Genomic DNA, 18,366 nt, shown 5'->3' with positions numbered 1-18,366 from the left:
GTGTCTCTGATGGCCTCTGTTCCTCTGAACACACAGTAGCTTCAGGCCCTGTGGTGTTACTCCACAGACATTGTTGGGGCCCACAGTTTCAGCTGTAGGTGCATGGCCCTGACATTCCCACAGACTTCCTCGCAGAGCTGGGAGTTTTCTCCACCATTTTCTCTTTCTTGGATCTTTGCACGGTGTATTCCCTAATTCCCATTCTACTGTAAGATTATTTTTCAGGTGACTCACTAAGCACCATCCGGTTTTGACATCATTCCAGCTTCTTTATCCAGGTCATCATCGTGGTGCAGATCCTTGTGGGATTGTGTTACTGTTTTGAAGCCCTTCCCTTTGTTAGCCAAGCTGGAGATCGAGTGGAAAGATGCCCAAGGGAGCTGGGTGGGACCAGTGTTCCTAAACCCCCGTGGGTTGTTGTGGTGGGTTGACCTTGGCTCCATTGGAGTCCCTCACCTGGCTGTGGTGTAATGTGGGGAACTGGGATAGGGAAACTGGATGGTGATTTGTGTATGTGATGCTGGAAGTGCTGATCCTGAGAAGATACACGTTGGTTGCAAAAACAGGGGAGTGGTGGGTCATCTCCCAGAGACCTGGTGACCTTTCCCTCCTCTTATGTGGGAGAGATGACATAGACAAGGGCAGGGCTGGGGTTCTTTGGCCAACAACCACGTTTTTCAAGTGCCCAAGGAAAGTAAGTTGTTTTCAAGGATGGTGGATTTGCCCTGGAGCTTCCCTTTGGGGAACCCAGCAGAGATGTTGGGTATCTCCAAGCCACTCTAAGGTAAAGACATAGGGGAAAACAGATTAAGGGGAGCTGAGAGGTGGTGGTTGGAGAAGGGCTTCAGCAGGGTGAAGGACCCAGCAGCGATGCTTTCCTGAAGGACAGAAGGGCTCAGGGTGAGGAGCTGCCCCTGTCCCTCTGGGAAAGGAGGGATGGGATGCTTGAGGAAAAGCCAATTTCCCAGGGGTCTGCTCGGTGCTGTAGCTGTATCAGGAATAATGTGGCCAGCAGGACCAGGGAAGTGATTCTTCTCCTGTACTCAGCACTGGTGAGGCCACGCCTCGAGTGCTGTGTCCAGTTCTGGGCCCCTCAGTTCAGGAAGGACATTGAGGGGCTGGAGCGTGTCTAGAGAAGGGCAACAAGGCTGGGGAAGGGACTGGAGCACAAGTGCTGTGAGGAGCAGCTGAGGGAGCTGGGAGGCCTCAGCCTGGAGAGGAGGAGGCTCAAGGGAGACTTTATTGCTCTCTACAACTCCCTGTAAGGAGGTTGTAGCCAGGTGGGGGTCGGGCTCTTCTCCTGGGAAACAGCAGTAGGACAAGAGTCTTAAGCTGGACCAGGGGAGGTTTAGGTTGGATATTAAGAATAAATTCTTTACAGAGAGAGTGATTAGACACTGGAATGGGCTGCTCAGGGAGGTGGTGGAGTCACCATTCCTGGAGGTGTTTAAGAGGAGACCACTGGCACTTAGTGCAATGGTCAAGTTGACAGGGCGATGTTGGGTCAAAAGTTGGACTTGATGATCTCGGAGGCGTTTTCCAACCAGTTGATTCTGTGATTCGTACATGGCTTAGGGGAGCTCCAAAACCCATCATTTCCCACTGTTATATTTAGCCATGTATCTGCTTATTCTCCAAAATTCTGTATAATCCTTGGTAAAATATGAAAGACTACACCTGTGTAAACATTTATGCTTGTTAGTAAGATATAGTCGTATTCACTTATTAGTGACGATTTTTATCTGTTCATTAAGGAGATATGAATGTATCTATCTTTCTGTATTTAGAGACTGGTCAAGGCCATGGAAGTAGGTGGCTGGCCTTGTTTGACAGTCCAAATTGACCGCCTTGATTTTCCTCTGAGCCCTGGCCAGGCTCTGGGTGAAAACCAAGGAGAGAAGAGAGCTAGATATTTTACTGCGCTAAGTGATGTAAGCTTGTTTGTTTAACAATGTAAAAGCTGGACCTTCTTGCAGCAAAGCTGGAGAATCCTCACCTATGGCTGAGGATTTCCCAGTTCTGGGAGTGGCTCTCTCTTTCCCTGTGATCAGAGGCTCCCCAGCTGACCTGCGGGTCTGGGTGATGGTAACGTGTCAAAGGGGTAATAATTGGTGATGTATCTTTTTTAATCCCTATTGCAATAATGATCAGGTTCATAGCTAAGCTTATCCTTTTATAATTCTCTGCTTCTTTTGCAATTCTTTGCTGTTTTGCGCTATGGTAAATTTAGACACTTATTCTTTAAAGTTGGTGTCTGTGTTTCTTGTGCTGACCGACCCTCGTCCCCTGGCAAAACACCCGGGGGTTCTTCACGAGAGAAGAGAGGCGGTGCCAGCGCCGGGAGCGACGGCTCGGGGTGGGGCGTGAGGTGTCGGGAGGGGCCGGAGGGGCTCAGGAGGGACCGCGGGGCTCCGGGAGGGGCCGGGAGGGCGCGGGAGGAATCGTGAGGGGCCGCGGACAACGTGAAGGGCCGAAAAGGGCCGTGAGGGGCCGCGCGCAACATGAGGGGCCTGGAAGAGCCGTGAGGGGCCGCGCGGCTCCCTGAGGGATCTCGGGGACCGCGGGCGCCGCCGCCACATGGCCGCGCGCACTTCCCCGCTCGCGTCCGCCGGGGGCGGGACCGCCGGGGGCGGCGGCCAATCAGCGCCCCGGGGGCGGGGACTCGCGGACCGGCCGGTGAGGAGCGCGAGCCTGGCGGCCGCGGGGCACAGCCGCCAATAGGCGCGCGCCCCCACCAGGACGGGCAGGCGCGGCCGCCAATAGGCTTCGGGCGAGGGGGCGGGCGGTAGGGGCTAGGAGAGCCAATGGGCTGGCTCTCCGCTTAACGGACAGGGCGGTTGGCGAATCGCGCGGCGCGCGGGCGGGGCGCGCGGGGTGGCTAGCCGGTGCGCGCCGCCATTGTGGCCAGTTCGATCGGTATCGGGAGCGGAGAGCGGAGCTCAGCGAGCCCGGAGCAGGGAGCAGCCCCCCCCCGCCCCCCCCAACGGCCGGCCTCAGTCACCATCACAACCGCGGGAGGGCGGCGCGCGAAACAGCAGTCACCACCACCGTCCGCACCGAACAAGCCGCCGCCATGAGCAGCGAGGCCGAGACCCAGCCGCCCGCCGCCGCCCCCGTCCCCGCGGCGGCCCCCGCCGCCGCGCCCGCCGACTCCAAGCCAAACGGCGGCACCGGGAACGGGGGGAGCGGCCTGGCCTCGGCGGCGCCTCCCGCCGGCGGGGACAAGAAGGTCATCGGTGAGGGCGGGCGGGGGTCCCCCGGGGGAGGGGGAGGGAGAAGGCGAGTGGGAAGCCCCCAATTTCCCCCCCGCTCCCCCCCCCCCACTCCACGACTGAGGGGCGGCGCGCGCTCCTCCTCGCTGAGGGGGCGGCGCGCGCCCCCGCTCGAGCGCGCGCGCGGCGGCCGTTGGTCGCCTCCTTTCCCCCCCCCCCCCCCTTCCCCGCGCCCCGCGCGCGCCGCCGGCCCCGCGTGCCGGGGTGGGGGCGGGGCGGGCGCAAGATGTCCGCCACGCGGGGCCCTTTGTGCGCGCGCCCCGCCACGTGCCCCCCTGACGCGCCGCTCCCCTCCCTTCCCTTCCCTTCCCCTTCTGCCTCCCCCCCCTTCTCCCCCGTCCCCCAATTTTTCCCCCCCCTCCCCGCAGCAACGAAGGTTTTGGGAACAGTGAAATGGTTCAACGTGAGGAACGGTTACGGCTTCATCAACAGGTGAGCGCCCCCGGGGGGCCGCCGCCGCCGCGCGCGGGGCCCTGTCACGGCGGGGAGCGGGTGCGGGTGACAGGAGGGGCGGGGAGGCGATGGGGGCTTCCTCTGCAGAAGGAGCTGGGGAGAGGTGCCCTTCCTCTGACCCACTCACCGGGTTGGCTTTTGAGTCGTTTTACCTGGAGCCTTTACCTAACCTTTTACCTAGAGCTGCGCTCTGGCAGCGAGTTTATTTCCACGGCGATGTGTCTTCGTGTTACAGTCGTTTCTTATTTGTGGTGGTTTGCGGTTTTTTGGGGGGTTTGTTGGTTTTTTGTTTGTTTGTTTTTTGTTGGGTTTTTGTTCCCTCTTAAGATTATAAAAGGATACTGGTAGCTGTCAGTATGCTGATGGTATTTGTTCAAACTCCTGCCTTTTTCCTCTTAAGAATATAAAAGTAGCTGTCAGCACACACAGTATTTGTTTGAACTCTTGCTTGGAGTTCAGACAATGCAAGCAAAAATTTGCTTTGAGCACTTGGTAGTTTGCAAGCGCTGCTCTCATGAGAACTCCCCCTAATAACACGTGGAGCAAAAGGAGCACAGTTCACATTGTCTGTTGCCTCGCTGGAGTGTATGGACAGGTCTCAGGAAACAAGTGCCCAAAAGATTCTTTTTATAATGGTAGTTGATGTGAAAGAATAATTTGAACGCTTCAGGAGCTGTGTGAATACTTATAATAGGCCTATCAGGGAGAGGAGTCCTGGCAGTGCTCTGCAAACCAGTTCTTTAAAAAAGTGCAATTCTGGGGCCCATCACTTGGAGGGGCCTCCCCTGGGGAGTTGCCAGAGCTGTTCCCCATATTTCCTGGTGCTTCAAGCCCCCAGTCTTGGAGTGTGGCTGAAGACTGGGGAATCCCCCTTTAGGGCAGCAAGTGTAGCGCTTTTATTGGGCCTTTTATTACACTTGGATTTAAACACTGCCTTTTTGAACTGTCTGTTACTTTGAGCTGGTCCAAAGTGTCTGCCAAGCTCCTGAGTTGGTTTTGTGTCTGCAGCTTTACAAACTTGCCTCCCAGTCAGCCCAGTTTACGTTGTTCATGCCGTGTTCCAGCTCCCAGTGTTGTGCAGTCACCAGTGCCTGGGAGCTGCCGTGTCTTTGGTGCTGGAGACGCCTCCCAAGTCCCAGCCACAAACCCCACCTCGAGGGAAGGCTTTTCCTGTTCCCTCAGTAGTGGAAATGCTCGGTGATGTCAGTCAAGTGAGGAAGCAGCAACAGCTAGTTAAGACATCCGAGTGGCTTCCCTAGTCATTACTTTGGCAGCTGTTTAATCCCTGAGGTTGCCATTCATAATGAGAAACCCAGCATGATCTGCTGTTATCAAAAGATTAGAGCTGCAGCCTGGGAACCGAACGGGAGGACATTTCCTCAGCTCTGGAATCTGCCTGGCTGCAGGGAAGCCGGGCGGGAGCTCCTGCCCTTGCACGGCTCTGCTTTAGCCAGACCTGCTGGCAGATGAAATGAGCTTTGGAGCAGGAGTCAGCTTTGATGTAGGTGCACACACACCTCAGGTGTTTCCTGCGTGCTTTTATGGGAGAAGTGCGTTTCTGCTCTGAAATAGGAGTTTGATTTCTGAGTCTTTGTCAATTGTTTTTTCATGGTTGTCAAAATAAGAAACGGGCATGCAGGCCACTGGCTTTGTCCCTGCCAGAGCTGGAGCTGGTATTTAGTATTGTCTGGCCTGATCTTTAATGCCCTGCTGGACTTAACAGTGGAGTTGTATTAGTCTGTTGGCTTGTCTGATTCCGTTTTTTTTTAATTTATTTTTATGGATTAAAGATGCGAATGAGAGAGTGGCTTAGTTCAAAGATCAACTAAATGGCTTGTTGGGCCTTCAGAATGGGGGTTTTTCTTGTACCCTTCCAAGTTTTATTTGAGAAAGTGATATCTCCTACTGCTCCACCATCCCCACAACTTGCTGCTTCCAGGTGTGCTTGCTGGAAAACAGCATTGGGAATGGCGTGGCCAACAGCATGGGGCTGTGAAATGGCCTGTGTGTGCACTGTTGGGCTCTGTGTGACCCAGTCAGTTGTCCATCTAAAACTCAGATGTCCTCTTAAATAGAAATTTGGAAAAGGATTTTAAAATTTGAAAAAGGAATTTAAAACCAAGCATCTGATCTGGTTGGGCAAAAGTGCAGGGCGTCCACACTTGTGGAGCACAGAGGATGAGCACTTCCTACCACCATTTTTGAGCTGAGGCTGAAGGAAGGGGCTCAGCATTTTTACTAGAAACGTGTCACTGGCCTCTTGGGAAGGTTTTCAGTTTTTGGACATGTGTTGTGAAGAAGAGTCTTTAGGCTCTGGCTTTGCAAGGGCTTCTGGGTGCTGCATTGTGGGGCCTTGAAGATGAATCAGAGTGGCTCTGCTCTGCTGCCTTTTGGCTACCTTTTCCCAGTAACCTTTGGGGCTTGTAGGTATCAATTCCTTGGGAAACCAGGTGACTTACTTTTACTGATGATGTCTGACAGAATAGCTGTAGCTTGGATGGAGCTTTTGGAAAAAGTCTTAGTTGTGAATTGTCACTTTTTAAAGCCAATGGTGAGGAGCACCTGGCTTTATCTTAAAACAACAACAACCCAAACATTCTGTTACCCATAGCTGTGAGCTCTCCAGTTCTGAGCACATTTTCCCACAAGCTTACTTACGTCTTTAACCAGTCCTTCTAGGAAATAAAATCCTCTTCTGGGTTGATTCAAACTGTTCCATGCAGTAACAAAACTACCACCACAACGAGGGTGGGTTGGTGTGATGGGAGCTGGGATGTCCCTGTGTCAGGAGCAGGAGATGGCTTGTGCAGCTCTAACCAGTGCAGGGGTGTTTCTGCACCTCTTCAGAGCAGAACAGAAACTTCTGACCAGAGCTGGTTGCCTCATGGCAGTTGTGGAAACTCTACCATGATCATGCTGAAGGATGGATGTTCTTGGGTCCTTGTTGATACAGACTTGAGCTGTTTTCTGTTTCTCAAGAGGGGAGATCCAGAGTTGACTGACCCTGCTGTCTTCATGGGCAGCTGGTGGTGCTACTCCTTGAGGCTGAGGGGATGTAAGTGGGACTCCAGTGGCAAGGGCACAGCTGCTTCCAAAGGCTGCAGAAGCCAGTCCCCCACAGAGCACTGCCAGGAAGGAGTGACTGGTCCCTTTCAGGTGTTCAGACATCTCCATCTGTGGGATGTGAAGGATAGGGGAGTGTGCAGAGGTGAGGAGGAACGTGCCTTACTGGGCTTGAGTGCGTGCTCTGCACCTTGCCCAGGCTTCCTGCTGATCTCTTTACTGCATGCAGTAAGCTGGTAGGAACTAGTTGGGAGCAGGTTGAACAAGGCTGATGTTCAAAGTCTGTTGTCATGATAGATTTGCATTTTTGGCTCCATGCCAGACAATTGAATTTTTAATTTACTGTGCATTTCATTCATGAATCTCAATTTCCTGTTGTCTTGCAGGAATGACACCAAGGAAGATGTGTTTGTCCATCAGGTAAGAGCTCCTTGAAACTGAAACTTGACTGTGCCTGACCCATGTAAGTAGGATTGAAGTGGGAGAACCTCATGTATTCTCTGTTGCTTGAACACAAACATCTGTTTCTCTGTTGCATTGCAAGTAGAGCCTGGGTTTTGTGTGCCCACATGAGGTACATGGGGCTGAGATCATGTACAGTGATGAGAATTCCCTCTGTGTGCGTGGGGATAACTGCTTGGAGTCCAGTCTCCTTGTAGAGTCATACAGTGGTTAAGTAAGCATCTGGAAATAAAGTTAAATGAAAAGCTTGCAGCAGGGAGAGAAATTAATTGGGCTGTAATAAGGATGAAGTGCCAGTGAAGGGGTTTTTTTTCCCTAGGAAAAACTTTTATAGGTTTTATTGCTCTAGGCTTTCAGTGAAAGTCTACAAAGATTTCAGTAGGGACTTCCTCAGTTTAACAGATATGTATCCTTAGCTATAATGTATGGTGAGCAGGGGTAGCCTTAGCTTAGTCCTCTGTCTGACTGGCAAGGCTGTGGTCAGCAGTGTGCTTTTCACCTTTTCTGTGTTAGGATCTCCTGTCAGGAAACAACTGACAAGGAATTCTTAGTGGAGCATGGTTTACTTCTGGCATTTAGGAGTCCATGGATCATTCTTTTGTCTCAAGTTAGGGATGTGCTGCTGATATTAACACAGAGGAAGGGTAAAGCAACCCCTGGAAAGCGTTTTGTGTTTGATTTGTCAGCTGGCAGCTTCTTGCTTGTTCTGTGTCTAAATTACCAGCTGTGAGAGGCATTGGTTTGTGAGAGGTTATTCTGTAGTGGGCAGTGGAGAAAGGCCGAGCAGGCAAGGATATGTGCCCTGAAGGGAAGCTTTCAGACCTGATTTGCAAGTAGAGTCACCTGTGAGTGACCTTGACTTGCTAGTCATGTTTCAGGACTTGTCGTGTAACTACTGTCTGTGTTTCTAAAATCACAGTTTGGTAATGATTTGTTTTAATGTAACAGTTTTTACAATGAACCACTTTTAGGGGTCTAATCTGAAAGAAATCAGCTTGTTTGAGAAGCTCTAGCTGTGCCTGCTATTCCCCATCCCTGTTATCTAGCTTGGTTCTCACAAGAGCTTTTGGACTGGCTGCTGTTGTAATAAGGCTTTCCCTAAAATCACTGCTATATAGGCTGAGACTTGTGGGCATGTTTTTCTATGGATTTTGTTCCATTTAGGGGAAAAAAAATTTAGTTGAATTGTGTTGCAAGTATTTTTTGTTGAAGTTGTTACAGTGGTATTGCTGTTGAGGTGAAGTATTTGATTAGCAGAACATGGCTGAGCGTGGTGGGTCTCCAGCATTAACTCATCTGTCAAAAATGTCACCTACTACTACAGAGCACTGAAAATTGAGTCTAAACCAGAGGATTGTCTGCTGGCACCTGTGAAGAGTGTGTCATACAGCTAGAGTAGATTTAGGATTAATTGGTAAATCCTGTGGTGGAAGCAATGGCGTTGGAAGGCTCAGAGGAAGAAGTCTTGTGGTTTCTGTCCATTGCTGTGTTTATATTGTATGGGACCCAGAGGCTGCTGTGTCCTGTGGTGGTGTGGGAAATGGTGGAAGGCTGGAAATCCAAGGGGGTGATTGGGAAGGCTGATATATTGCTGTATGTGCTTCAGGGGAATGTAGAACTACCATGGTGGTGTTGAGTGCTAAACTCTGGTTAGGAATCCTGTGACCAGTGTGTGGTGTGGGAGTTTTGCTGTTTGTTTTCAAGCTGCTTTCTCAGCCAGCAGACAATGTGTTGGCAGATGCTTCCAGTCAATGGTAAAGTTGTTGCACGTTTCAAATAGGCCAGAACTGTAGTAACAGAGGTGCATTTTGTGGCTTCCTGGATCTTCCCAGTGGTTCAGTTGCTTTTTCGGGAATACAGATCTTTCTCCTAAGATGAGGAATTTAAATATTTAGTAATCTTAAAAAAAAAAAAATAAAGTCTTCAGATATACTCCTTTGTATTCTCATGTTGTGCCTGCACTGTTGTGTTGTTAGACTGCCATAAAGAAGAATAACCCCAGGAAGTACCTCCGCAGCGTAGGAGATGGAGAGACCGTGGAGTTTGATGTGGTTGAGGGAGAAAAGGTAAACACATCTCTCGGGTGTCAGAGCACACATGGAAAACTCGGACTGCAGGCTTTGGTGTGGTGCCTGTGGTTTGAGTCGATGCCTGATGACATCCGAGGAGGTGAATGGTTTTTCATTGCTTCACAATGTGGCTGTAAATCGTTGCTCAGTGCTAGACTGTGTTGTGCTGTAGCTGGTGGGCTGCTGACTGTCTCCCTAACGCTGTCCCCACTCTCTAGGGCGCGGAGGCAGCCAATGTTACAGGACCTGGAGGAGTTCCAGTGCAGGGCAGTAAATACGCAGCAGACCGTAACCATTACAGACGATATCCACGTCGTAGGGGCCCTCCACGCAACTACCAGCAGAACTACCAGAACAGTGAGAGTGGGGAAAAGAACGAAGGAGCAGAGAACATCCCAGAAGGTCAAGCCCAGCAGCGCCGTCCCTATCGCAGGCGGCGGTACCCACCTTACTACATGCGTAGGCCCTACGGGCGTCGTCCACAATATTCCAACCCTCCCGTACAGGGAGAGATAGTGGAGGTAATGTTTGCCTCAGGCGTGGTGCTGAATAGTCTCGGTTGCTTTGGAGCAGGGTGATGGGACGTGGCTTTTGACGCTTCTCTTTTGGCACTCCAGATGGTTTTGCTAAGATTTGGCGGTAAGACGAAATGCTGTAGCTAAAGGTCTTCAAAGTTATAGCTTTTAAAAACGAGTGTGTTTGAATTTATGTGATTAAGTGAAAGATTCTCCATCGTGTGCACACCTGAGCCCTAGAACTGTTACCCACCTTGACCGAACCTGACACCTTTTCAGCTCCTTCCTTATGGCATGATGAGCTGTGTTGTTAACACACTTCTGCTTGGGGCTGAGGAGGTGTGTGGCCTGATGTCTTGCAGGGTGCTGACAACCAGGGTGCAGGAGACGGCAGACCAGTCAGGCAGAACATGTACCGGGGTTACAGACCACGATTTCGCAGGTATGCTGAGGATGAGCTTCTGGTCTTACACTTGTCTTTCAGCAACAGAGCCAGGACATGGCGATGCTCAGATGCTGCATGGTTAAAGCCTAGCTTGACTTTCAGGGGTCCTCCTCGTCAAAGACAACCTAGAGAGGATGGGAATGAAGAAGATAAAGAGAACCAAGGGGATGAGACCCAAAGTCAGCAACCACCTCAACGTCGGTACCGCCGTAACTTCAACTACCGACGCAGACGCCCAGAGAACCCTAAACCACAAGATGGCAAAGAGACGAAGACAGCCGAACCACCAGCTGAGAACACGTCCGCTCCCGAGGCCGAGCAGGGCGGGGCTGAGTAAACACCGGCTTAACATCTCTACCATCATCCGGGTGCGTGGCTGGGGGCCTGCAGGGGCCATTTGCTGACTTTCTTTTGAGGGTTTTTTTTTTTTAGTTTGTGCCCTACAAGGTTTGGATTCTTCTTGCTCACGTGTGCTGTAACTGATCTGTGAGCGTGCCCACAGAACCCAACTGTGAGGCTTTGCTGTGCCAATGCTGGTTAATTGGGAGGACTTAGTGACAGGCTTTAATTGTCGTTGATGGAGTTACACTTAAAACCTTGGCTGCATTCAGTAGTTCAGGCTTACAGCAGTGTCTGTCCACCCAGAAATTCAAACAGTGCAGGTGTAGTGACTCCTGTAGCCAGGAGAGCCACGTGCTGGGGTTTACTGAGCTCCATCAGTGTCTGAGCTCATTTGCACAGGGGTGTTGGATGGCAATGAGACCTCAGCATCCATTTCTACGAAGCTGATGCAGAATTAGCAGGAGTGTCTTGGGAGCATCTTTTTATCTAATCAAACTGCTGGGAAAAAATGGTCCTTTTGTCAGAGCCTGCAGGAGCCATGGTTGCAGTGCTGAGGTGCCTGGGAGGGCTGTGTGCAGGGCAGGGCCCAGAAGTTGGGTTTGTTGGAAGGGAGCCTGGCTGAGACTGGTGCTTGTTTGGTGCTGATTCCTGAGGGACAGTTCTGGTGTTCATCTTGATGGGCAGCACCTCCTAGATGAACTCTTAGATCATGGCCTTCAAGGGGACACCACTGTGGCACTTTGGCTCCTCTTGCTGTTGAGGAAGGTTGGAGAATATTGGTTGTGATTTCTGTGCTCTGGGCAGCGACTCAGCTGTGTGCCTTGGCAGAGCAGGTGGGAACAGCCTTCCCCGGGGCAGGAAGGGAGAGATGCAGGTAGAATCTCTTTGGATTTAAACTGACTGACTGTTCTCTCTGGGGTCTGGTTTTGCTCCTGTGGGGAAGGTGGTTGGTGTGGTTGCTGGAGTTGGGGGTTGACAAGCATCAATAGCTGGCAAAGGTTGTCCTGTGAATATGGGACAGGCAGCTCAGGGAGAGTTTTTAAATTGCAGGTGAGTCTTGGCACTAAGAGCACCTCTGTAACCCTCTGTCACCTGTCTGATCAGCCTTTTTTTTTTTTTCTTTTTCAGTTTAGTCATCAAAGAAAAGACTTTAAGAAATGAAGAAGAAAATGAAATTCCAGCAATAAGAAATGAACAAATGAATTGGAACTGAAGACCTTAAGTGCTTGCTTTTTGCTGTTGACCAGATTACTAGAACTATCTGCATTATCTATGCAGCATGGGGTTTTTATTATTTTTACCTAAAGAATTCTCTTTTTGGAAATGATAAACACGTTTTTTAAAAGCCTGTTTTTTCTCAATATACCTTTAAAAAGTTTGTAAATTGTTTCATATCTGGTCAAGTTGAGATTTTTAAGAACCTCATTTTTAATTTGTATGGAATATACGCCTGATTTTTTCAAGTCAAACTGCAAGCATCTGTTAATAAAGGTCTTAAAGAGTTACTGTGTGTGCTTGGGTCTTTAAAACCCTCTTCTGTGTGAAAGGGTCTTAAGTGTCCATAGAAGGTTTGGTGGAAAAAAATGACTGCTTTATTCCTTGGGCATATGGGTTGGTGGGGTAAAACACAGAAATTAAAGTGAAAAAACAATGAAGATGCAATTGAGTCCCACTGGAATGGGATGGGCAGGCACGGAGGGAGGGATTGAGTCCCACTGGAATGGGATGGGCAGGCATGGAGGGAGGGATTGAGTCCCACTGGAATGGGATGGGCAGACATGGAGGGAGGGGAGTACCTGGTGTCAGCACAGTGTGTTTCCAAGAGCTATTTGCTGGGGCAGCTCAGCTGTGTCCCTGCTGGAATACAGCAATCACAGAACTGAGGTGGTGGGAGGGTGCTTAAAAAAGGAAAGAAATACCCCAAAGTGATAGAATCTCAGATGGGTTTGGGTGGGAGGGACCTTAAAGCCCATCCAGTTCCACCCCCTGCCATGGGCAGGGCACCTTCCACCAGCCCAGGTTGCTCCAAGCCCTGTCCAACTTGGCCTTGGACACTTCCAAGGATGGGGAAACCACAGCTTCCCTGGGCAACCTGGGCCTGGTTCTAGATTCCAAATAATCCCAAACCTGTCATTGTGCTGCTCTTGATTTTCTGGGGCACAGATCTGTTATCACAGCAGCTGCTGCAGCAGTCACTGGTGTCTTGCTGCAGGTGTGCAGGGAGGGGAACTGGGGGTGAAACCAGGGGGCCTGGGTTGGCTGTAGCAGTAGCAATGTCCCCCAAATGTCCCCCAGGGGGGCAGGAGCACAGAGGTGGTTGTCCAGTGGCAGCTTTTGGGATGTTTCTACACACTTAATTCTCTTCTTAATCGTTTTCCTATGAGCTCCAGTGCCCCACCAGCCCTGTGCTCCAGGCTTCACTCTTTCCAAGCGCCTTCTAACGCTCCCCCTTGCCCGTCCCCCAGCTGTGCCAGCTGTGAGCATCCTGCCCTCTAGACATGCTGTTTGACAGCAAACTGTCATTCCTGCTTCTTATTCCTGTCACTCAGCTTTAGCTTTTGGATTTCCTCCTCTCCCAGGTCCCTGGGGTGTTGCTGACACCGACAGACTCACCCTGGATGAGCTGTTGGCAGGAGCTGCAATAAACAACAGCTTCGCTGCCTTTCAGCTTCACGTGAGGGGGCAGATGGCTCAGGAGACCTTTGCAGCTCCTCCAGGTTGGGGTGCAGGGTGCTTTGCAGCCGGGCTGGGCTGGGCTGGGCTGCAGGAGTGCAGCTGCAAGTCTCTTCACACTTTGTTTTGGGGGCTGAGTGTGCCCCTGCAGCACCATCTGCTCAGGCCTTTGACCTGCTGCCTCTCAGGGTGACAGAGCCTGTGCCAGGGAGCTTCTGCCCAGCTTCCCTTTGCTGTGAAGGTTTTTGTGTGCTGAGCTTAGGGTGAGAAGGAAAGAAATGAGCACAAAACCAGCATTCAGTGACTAGGGCTGGTGAGGATTGAGTTGTTATTGGGTTTGGATTCTGGTTTGTTTTCATAATGGTTTGCAAGCGAAGAAGGATAATAATTCACTTGGAAAATGAATTCCCATTTTGTGTGGACTTTAAAACCCCACTCTGCAGGTAGAGCACCTCCCTCAGGCTTCAGACTGACTCACCTCCTTGTGCCCAATGAGTTTGGCTGTTCCCCAATGATCCCCCATGAAAAGATTGATAACTAAGTGCTCCAGGCTCCTGGGTTTACCCATTTTTGAGTGCAAACATCGTGCTGCCCCAGGCCAGAGTGTAGGGGCAGTTTCCAGTGGGGCTGATGTGGGAGATCTGGGGCCACCAGCCACGTGGAGTCAGTGTTACTCTGTGCAGAAAGGCTTCCCACTGAATTCCTCCAAAGCCTGGGCTGAGAAACTTCAGAGGAGCTCCTCTGCCCTCAGTGTCCCAACAGCCTTCCCAGGGGACTTGGGGGCATCTTTTCTTAAAGCAACACTTTTCTGGGATTTATTTTCATGAAACCTGGCTGGAAGTGGGGAAAAAACCCCTTCCCTGGGTGAGTGCTGCAGCACCCTTGCTTTTAGCAGCCCCTGATGCTGCAGCTGGCTGCGGCCAGAGGCTGGAAGCAGCTGCAGAAAGGTCCCAGTACAGGTGTTGGTGCTTTAATGGGGTCATACTGGCGAGGAGAGCATCCCACAGCGGGTGCAGGAGGTGCTGCTGGCCGTCACACACGGGAGTCCATGGCATACATCTTGCTGGTGGCTGTTCGGCCCCAGGGCTGGGAACTCATCTGGGGTTGCCAGTGGCTGCTGGGGGCTGCCAAGAAAGAGTTGGGGTTGTGTCGTGGCTGGCAGTCACAGGAGGACTTGAGGCTGCCACAGTGTGGAGATGTGGCAGGAGAAGTGAACCTGGACAGCCAGCGGGGTCAACTTCCACCCCGTGGGACCAGGGGTAAGGACTGGAGATGACATCTGGGGAGGCATCACCTGCCCAACATCCCTGATGGTGGAGCTGATGGCTCAGGCTCTGGCTGGTCACAGGGATTCAGCTCCAGCATGGCCACTGCCTTGGGTAAACATCAGCATGCTTTCACTAGGACCTGGAGGTGCCACGGATGTGGATGGACCCCTGCACCCCCTCCATGACCTTATGAGGCCCTCACTCAGCCCCATCCTGCCTGGTGTACCCTTCCCAGCCAAGGGACACAGGCCAGGCACAAAGGAGCTCCCCCTTGGTTGGACTGGACCCCACGAGAACCTGCCCCCCCTGAGCTGGTCCTTCACTTCACATCCCTGCAGGGCAAAAAGCTACTTGAGATGGGATGGGGTGGGACAGGGCAGACTGACCTGTGCAGGCATAGAGGCAGCAGGTCAGCAGGACAGATGCCACAAAGCAGCCAGTGGAGCCAGCCATCCCCAGCCAGCAGGACCACCCGAAGTCGTAGTGGACTCCCAGGAATATGTTGTGTGACACCAGCGTGGCCCTCTCCACGTACACGTCCACCGCGTACCACACGGAGCCCACGAGCCCCAGGATGCCTGGGAGGAATGGGACTGGTTAGGAAGAACCATACAACCCTCCCCGAGCTCCCCAAGGCCCTGCTGAGGGGTTACCACTCTCCTGGCACCCCTCCCAGCTCCCTGTGGGACACGAGACCTGTCTGCCCCTGAGCACTCCCAGCCACGCACTCCCAATGCCGAGTATGACTCCGGCCCCATAGCACATCCTCAGTTTGACACAAGGGTCTTCCTTGAGGAACTTGATGCAGTCGAGCCCAAGGAGCAGTGTAGCCAAAGCCAGGCCAGCCAGGAGGTCTGCTGTGATCATCAGGGTCCGTGTCACCACGATCTTCACTGGGCAGGGAAGGATAAAACAGCCAGAAAGGGGAATGAAGGACGGTCAGAGGAACAGGTCTCTCCACCCCAGATTGCTGCCTGTGTCCCTACAAGAGCCACCCAGCTCACAGTGGCACCATCACACTGGGACCCACCATTGCTGCCATGGGCCAGGGGAAGGTGCTCAGCAGGCTCATCAGAAACTTAATGAGGGCTTAATTAGACCAGCTCAAGAAACCAAATAACTTAAGGTGCACCCATCAGCACCCAGGATGTGGTCATCTGCTCAAGACCTTCTTGGGCAGAAGACACTGCTGTCCAGACTGTTTTTTCCCCCCAGGTTGTGTAGCTGGTGTTTTGAACAGCAAATGTCAATGTACTGATGAAAACCTGGCACGAGTCACATCATCAGCTGTGATGGGACTGAGCCCTGAAAAACTCCTTCCTCCCCAGAGCAGAGTGGCAGCCCCCCTTAGTCCATACTGACTTCTTGTTTCCTTCTCTACTGCCTGAATCTGGGTTGTCCCATGTCATGACCTGTCCCATGTGTCATGACACAAGGGTTCTCTGTGCAGGGCTTGATGTGCCCCGTGCAGGGCAGGAGAATTGTCCCTACCCAGATATGACTGTCCCTGAGCTGCTGGCACAAGTCCTTGGCCTTTGGGAACGGTCCTTGCCCTGCCTGCAGCACAGTGGGTTGCAAATCCCAGTGTGCAATAGGAGCAAGAACCAAAACACCTTTGTTGTCAGGTGACACAGCTTCACTGTCTCTCCTGCTGGTGACCCCATGGCAGGTCTGGCTGAACCCTAAGTTGCTGCCCAGGCCAGGCTCGGGGCAGGAGACCAAGAGTAGCCCTGGGCTGGCATTGCTGAGTGATGAAGGGCAGCCCAGTGCAACAAGGATCCCTTTCCCTCTTCCCTTTCAAGAAGACTGAGCTGTGAACTGAACAATGCCCCCAGGCCAGGCCAGCTTACCTGGGTGGTCAGCCAGGATGGAGTCATACTGGTCACAGGTCCTAACCCCGTCCTGCATGTTGGTGACACACTCCCTCCAAAGGCCTCGGCATTTGTGACTTACCTGGAAGCAGGAGAAAGACACCAAAAAGCACCAAAAAGCCCTCCCAGCTCCCCAGGGATCTCCCAGCCCAGCAGGGCAGATTTCAGGCTCCTGCCACCACACCTGGACACATCCCAGTGACTCCCTACCCATACCTGCTCTCTGCCTCCTCCTTCTCCAGCATCTCTCTATCTCTCTAATCCTCTAACCCTTCAACTCAAGCAGAAAGTGGTGGGTTTGTCCCACCATGTCCCTTTCCAAGCCTGTGGAGACATGGTGCAACCTCATGGAGAGCTCTCAGCTGCTCACCTTGAGGGTGATGGTTGCTCTGCTCACCTTTGAAGGTGGTTTCTCTGCTCACCTCCAAGCTGTCATCAGCATTGACCATCCAGCAGTCCGTGCACGTGGCCAGGAGTAGGAAGAGTGTTGAGAGAAGAGTGAGCCCCAAGGCTGTCATCTGCAGGGCTGGGCTCATGAGGACACCTGCAAGGGCACAGAGACATCCACCACCTCTGCTCTGGCTGCTTCCAGCTACCTGATCCACCAAGGCCAAAGTGCCACTGACTTTGTCAGGTGTCCTCTGGATCCCTAAGAGCCACATGGGCCCTGTCTCAGGGTGCTCAGTGCTGTCAAAATGCTCCAGTACCCTCAGCCAAGGTTGGGCTGCCGAGTTTATATGTAGAGAGAGCCTTCAGGGGCACAGTAATTTTAGAGAGGAGATATTCCCACATCAGTTCCCTCTCTTCCAAATAGAAGCTGCCAACCATCAGTAGTTGCCCTTTGGGAATCAAGAGCTGCTGGAAACCACTGTTAAAAAACTGCTGCTGCCAAAACCTGTGACCTGAGCTTGGGTCTTCTGGTATCCAGAGGTTCTCTGGATGCCTCCATCCCTGCAGCCATGTGACTTGGTGGGGACATCATCTGCCTTTTCTTGTGTTTGTTTTTTTTTCCTCCCAGAAAAGCCGTGAGGTGTTGAAACATCCAGGTTGGAGCACAAGCCCCATGGAGGAGTCCTAATCCCAAGCACAAGCCCAAAGAAGTATCTCCCATTCTGAGATGGACAGGGGTTGCTGGGGCATGACATGGGTGCCCTGAGGAGCTGCCAAGGCTTTCCAAAGAGCAGAAGGGATGGAACCATTCCATTTCCATCCGAGACAGAGATGAAGAGACTCTGCAGAGAAGGGAGCTGTGCCCAAGGTGTGGACATCATGTCAGCAAAGACTGGGTAGGAATCCCACCTTGCCGTGTTTTGCAACCCAAAATGCCAAATATTTTAGTGCCTGAAGCTGCAACCACTGCAAAAGCCTTTCTGATGGGGGTTTACATGGATGTGTTAATTAATGAGACCAGATGAGTCTCTGAGCTCCACGGGTTAATTATCATGAGGTGATAACCTTGTCATCGCCAGGTTTGGTACCTCCAGCCAGAGGCTGCCCACCCTGGCACAACCCTGGCTCCCTGTGGGGCAGAACTGGAGAGGAAGGTCATGGTCCCCATGCCCAGTGCGCCACATCTACCCCCACATCCCCTCTTGGGATGTCACTGGGAGCAGAGACATCACTCCCCCTCATTTCTGAGCACTTCCACCAGCTTCACTCTGAGTGTGTCTTAGCACAGGCAGCCTCCTAGACCCCAGTTTACAATAATTTTTTTTTAAATTTCCCAGGCTCCATTCTGGGCAAGCCCCATAACCTTATTTGTTTCCACTAGACCCTGGCTGTTCTGCAGCCTTTGAAGAAAATCTGTTCAGCTACTTGAGTTATATGAGCAAGAGAAGAAAGAAAAGGAAAAGAAAGAAATTCCTAATGCTGGGAGAAAACAACCCTAACCCCAGCTGACAATAAAAGGGGCTCAGGGGGAGCATTACCTTCA

The 18,366-nt window shown here is 52.0% G+C and overlaps 2 protein-coding genes across 5 annotated transcripts; one reads left to right on the top strand and one right to left on the bottom strand.

Annotated features, from left to right (window-relative positions):
* The first annotated feature begins 2,874 nt into the window (after window positions 1-2,874).
* Window positions 2,875-12,126, top strand: YBX1 (Y-box binding protein 1). 4 transcript variants are annotated; one of them, XM_032709000.1, is made up of 8 exons: window positions 2,875-3,236; window positions 3,641-3,704; window positions 7,175-7,208; window positions 9,227-9,316; window positions 9,538-9,840; window positions 10,197-10,276; window positions 10,370-10,647; window positions 11,755-12,126. In XM_032709000.1, exons 1-7 carry the CDS (start codon window positions 3,074-3,076, stop codon window positions 10,614-10,616), a joined length of 981 nt encoding a protein of 326 aa, XP_032564891.1. In that variant the 5' UTR covers window positions 2,875-3,073; the 3' UTR covers window positions 10,617-10,647; window positions 11,755-12,126. The 4 variants fall into 4 exon arrangements, with proteins under 4 accessions (XP_032564891.1, XP_032564890.1, XP_032564893.1 ...); XM_032708999.1 differs by having other exon boundaries at window positions 2,878-3,236; window positions 11,750-12,126; XM_032709002.1 differs by having other exon boundaries at window positions 2,880-3,236; window positions 10,382-10,647.
* A 2,200-nt stretch (window positions 12,127-14,326) lies between these two features.
* Window positions 14,327-16,969, bottom strand: LOC116797612 (claudin-16-like). Its single transcript, XM_032709313.1, has 5 exons — window positions 16,856-16,969; window positions 16,413-16,515; window positions 15,291-15,455; window positions 14,949-15,140; window positions 14,327-14,418 (listed from the first exon to the last, which is right to left on the bottom strand). Exons 1-5 carry the CDS (start codon window positions 16,967-16,969, stop codon window positions 14,327-14,329), a joined length of 666 nt encoding a protein of 221 aa, XP_032565204.1.
* Window positions 16,970-18,366: the final 1,397 nt, after the last annotated feature.

This window comes from Chiroxiphia lanceolata, chromosome 22 (assembly GCF_009829145.1).
Source record: "Chiroxiphia lanceolata isolate bChiLan1 chromosome 22, bChiLan1.pri, whole genome shotgun sequence".
NCBI lineage: Eukaryota > Metazoa > Chordata > Aves > Passeriformes > Pipridae > Chiroxiphia > Chiroxiphia lanceolata.
The sequence above is the reverse complement of the archived record's forward strand: the minus strand, read 5'-3'. Positions and strand labels throughout refer to the sequence as shown.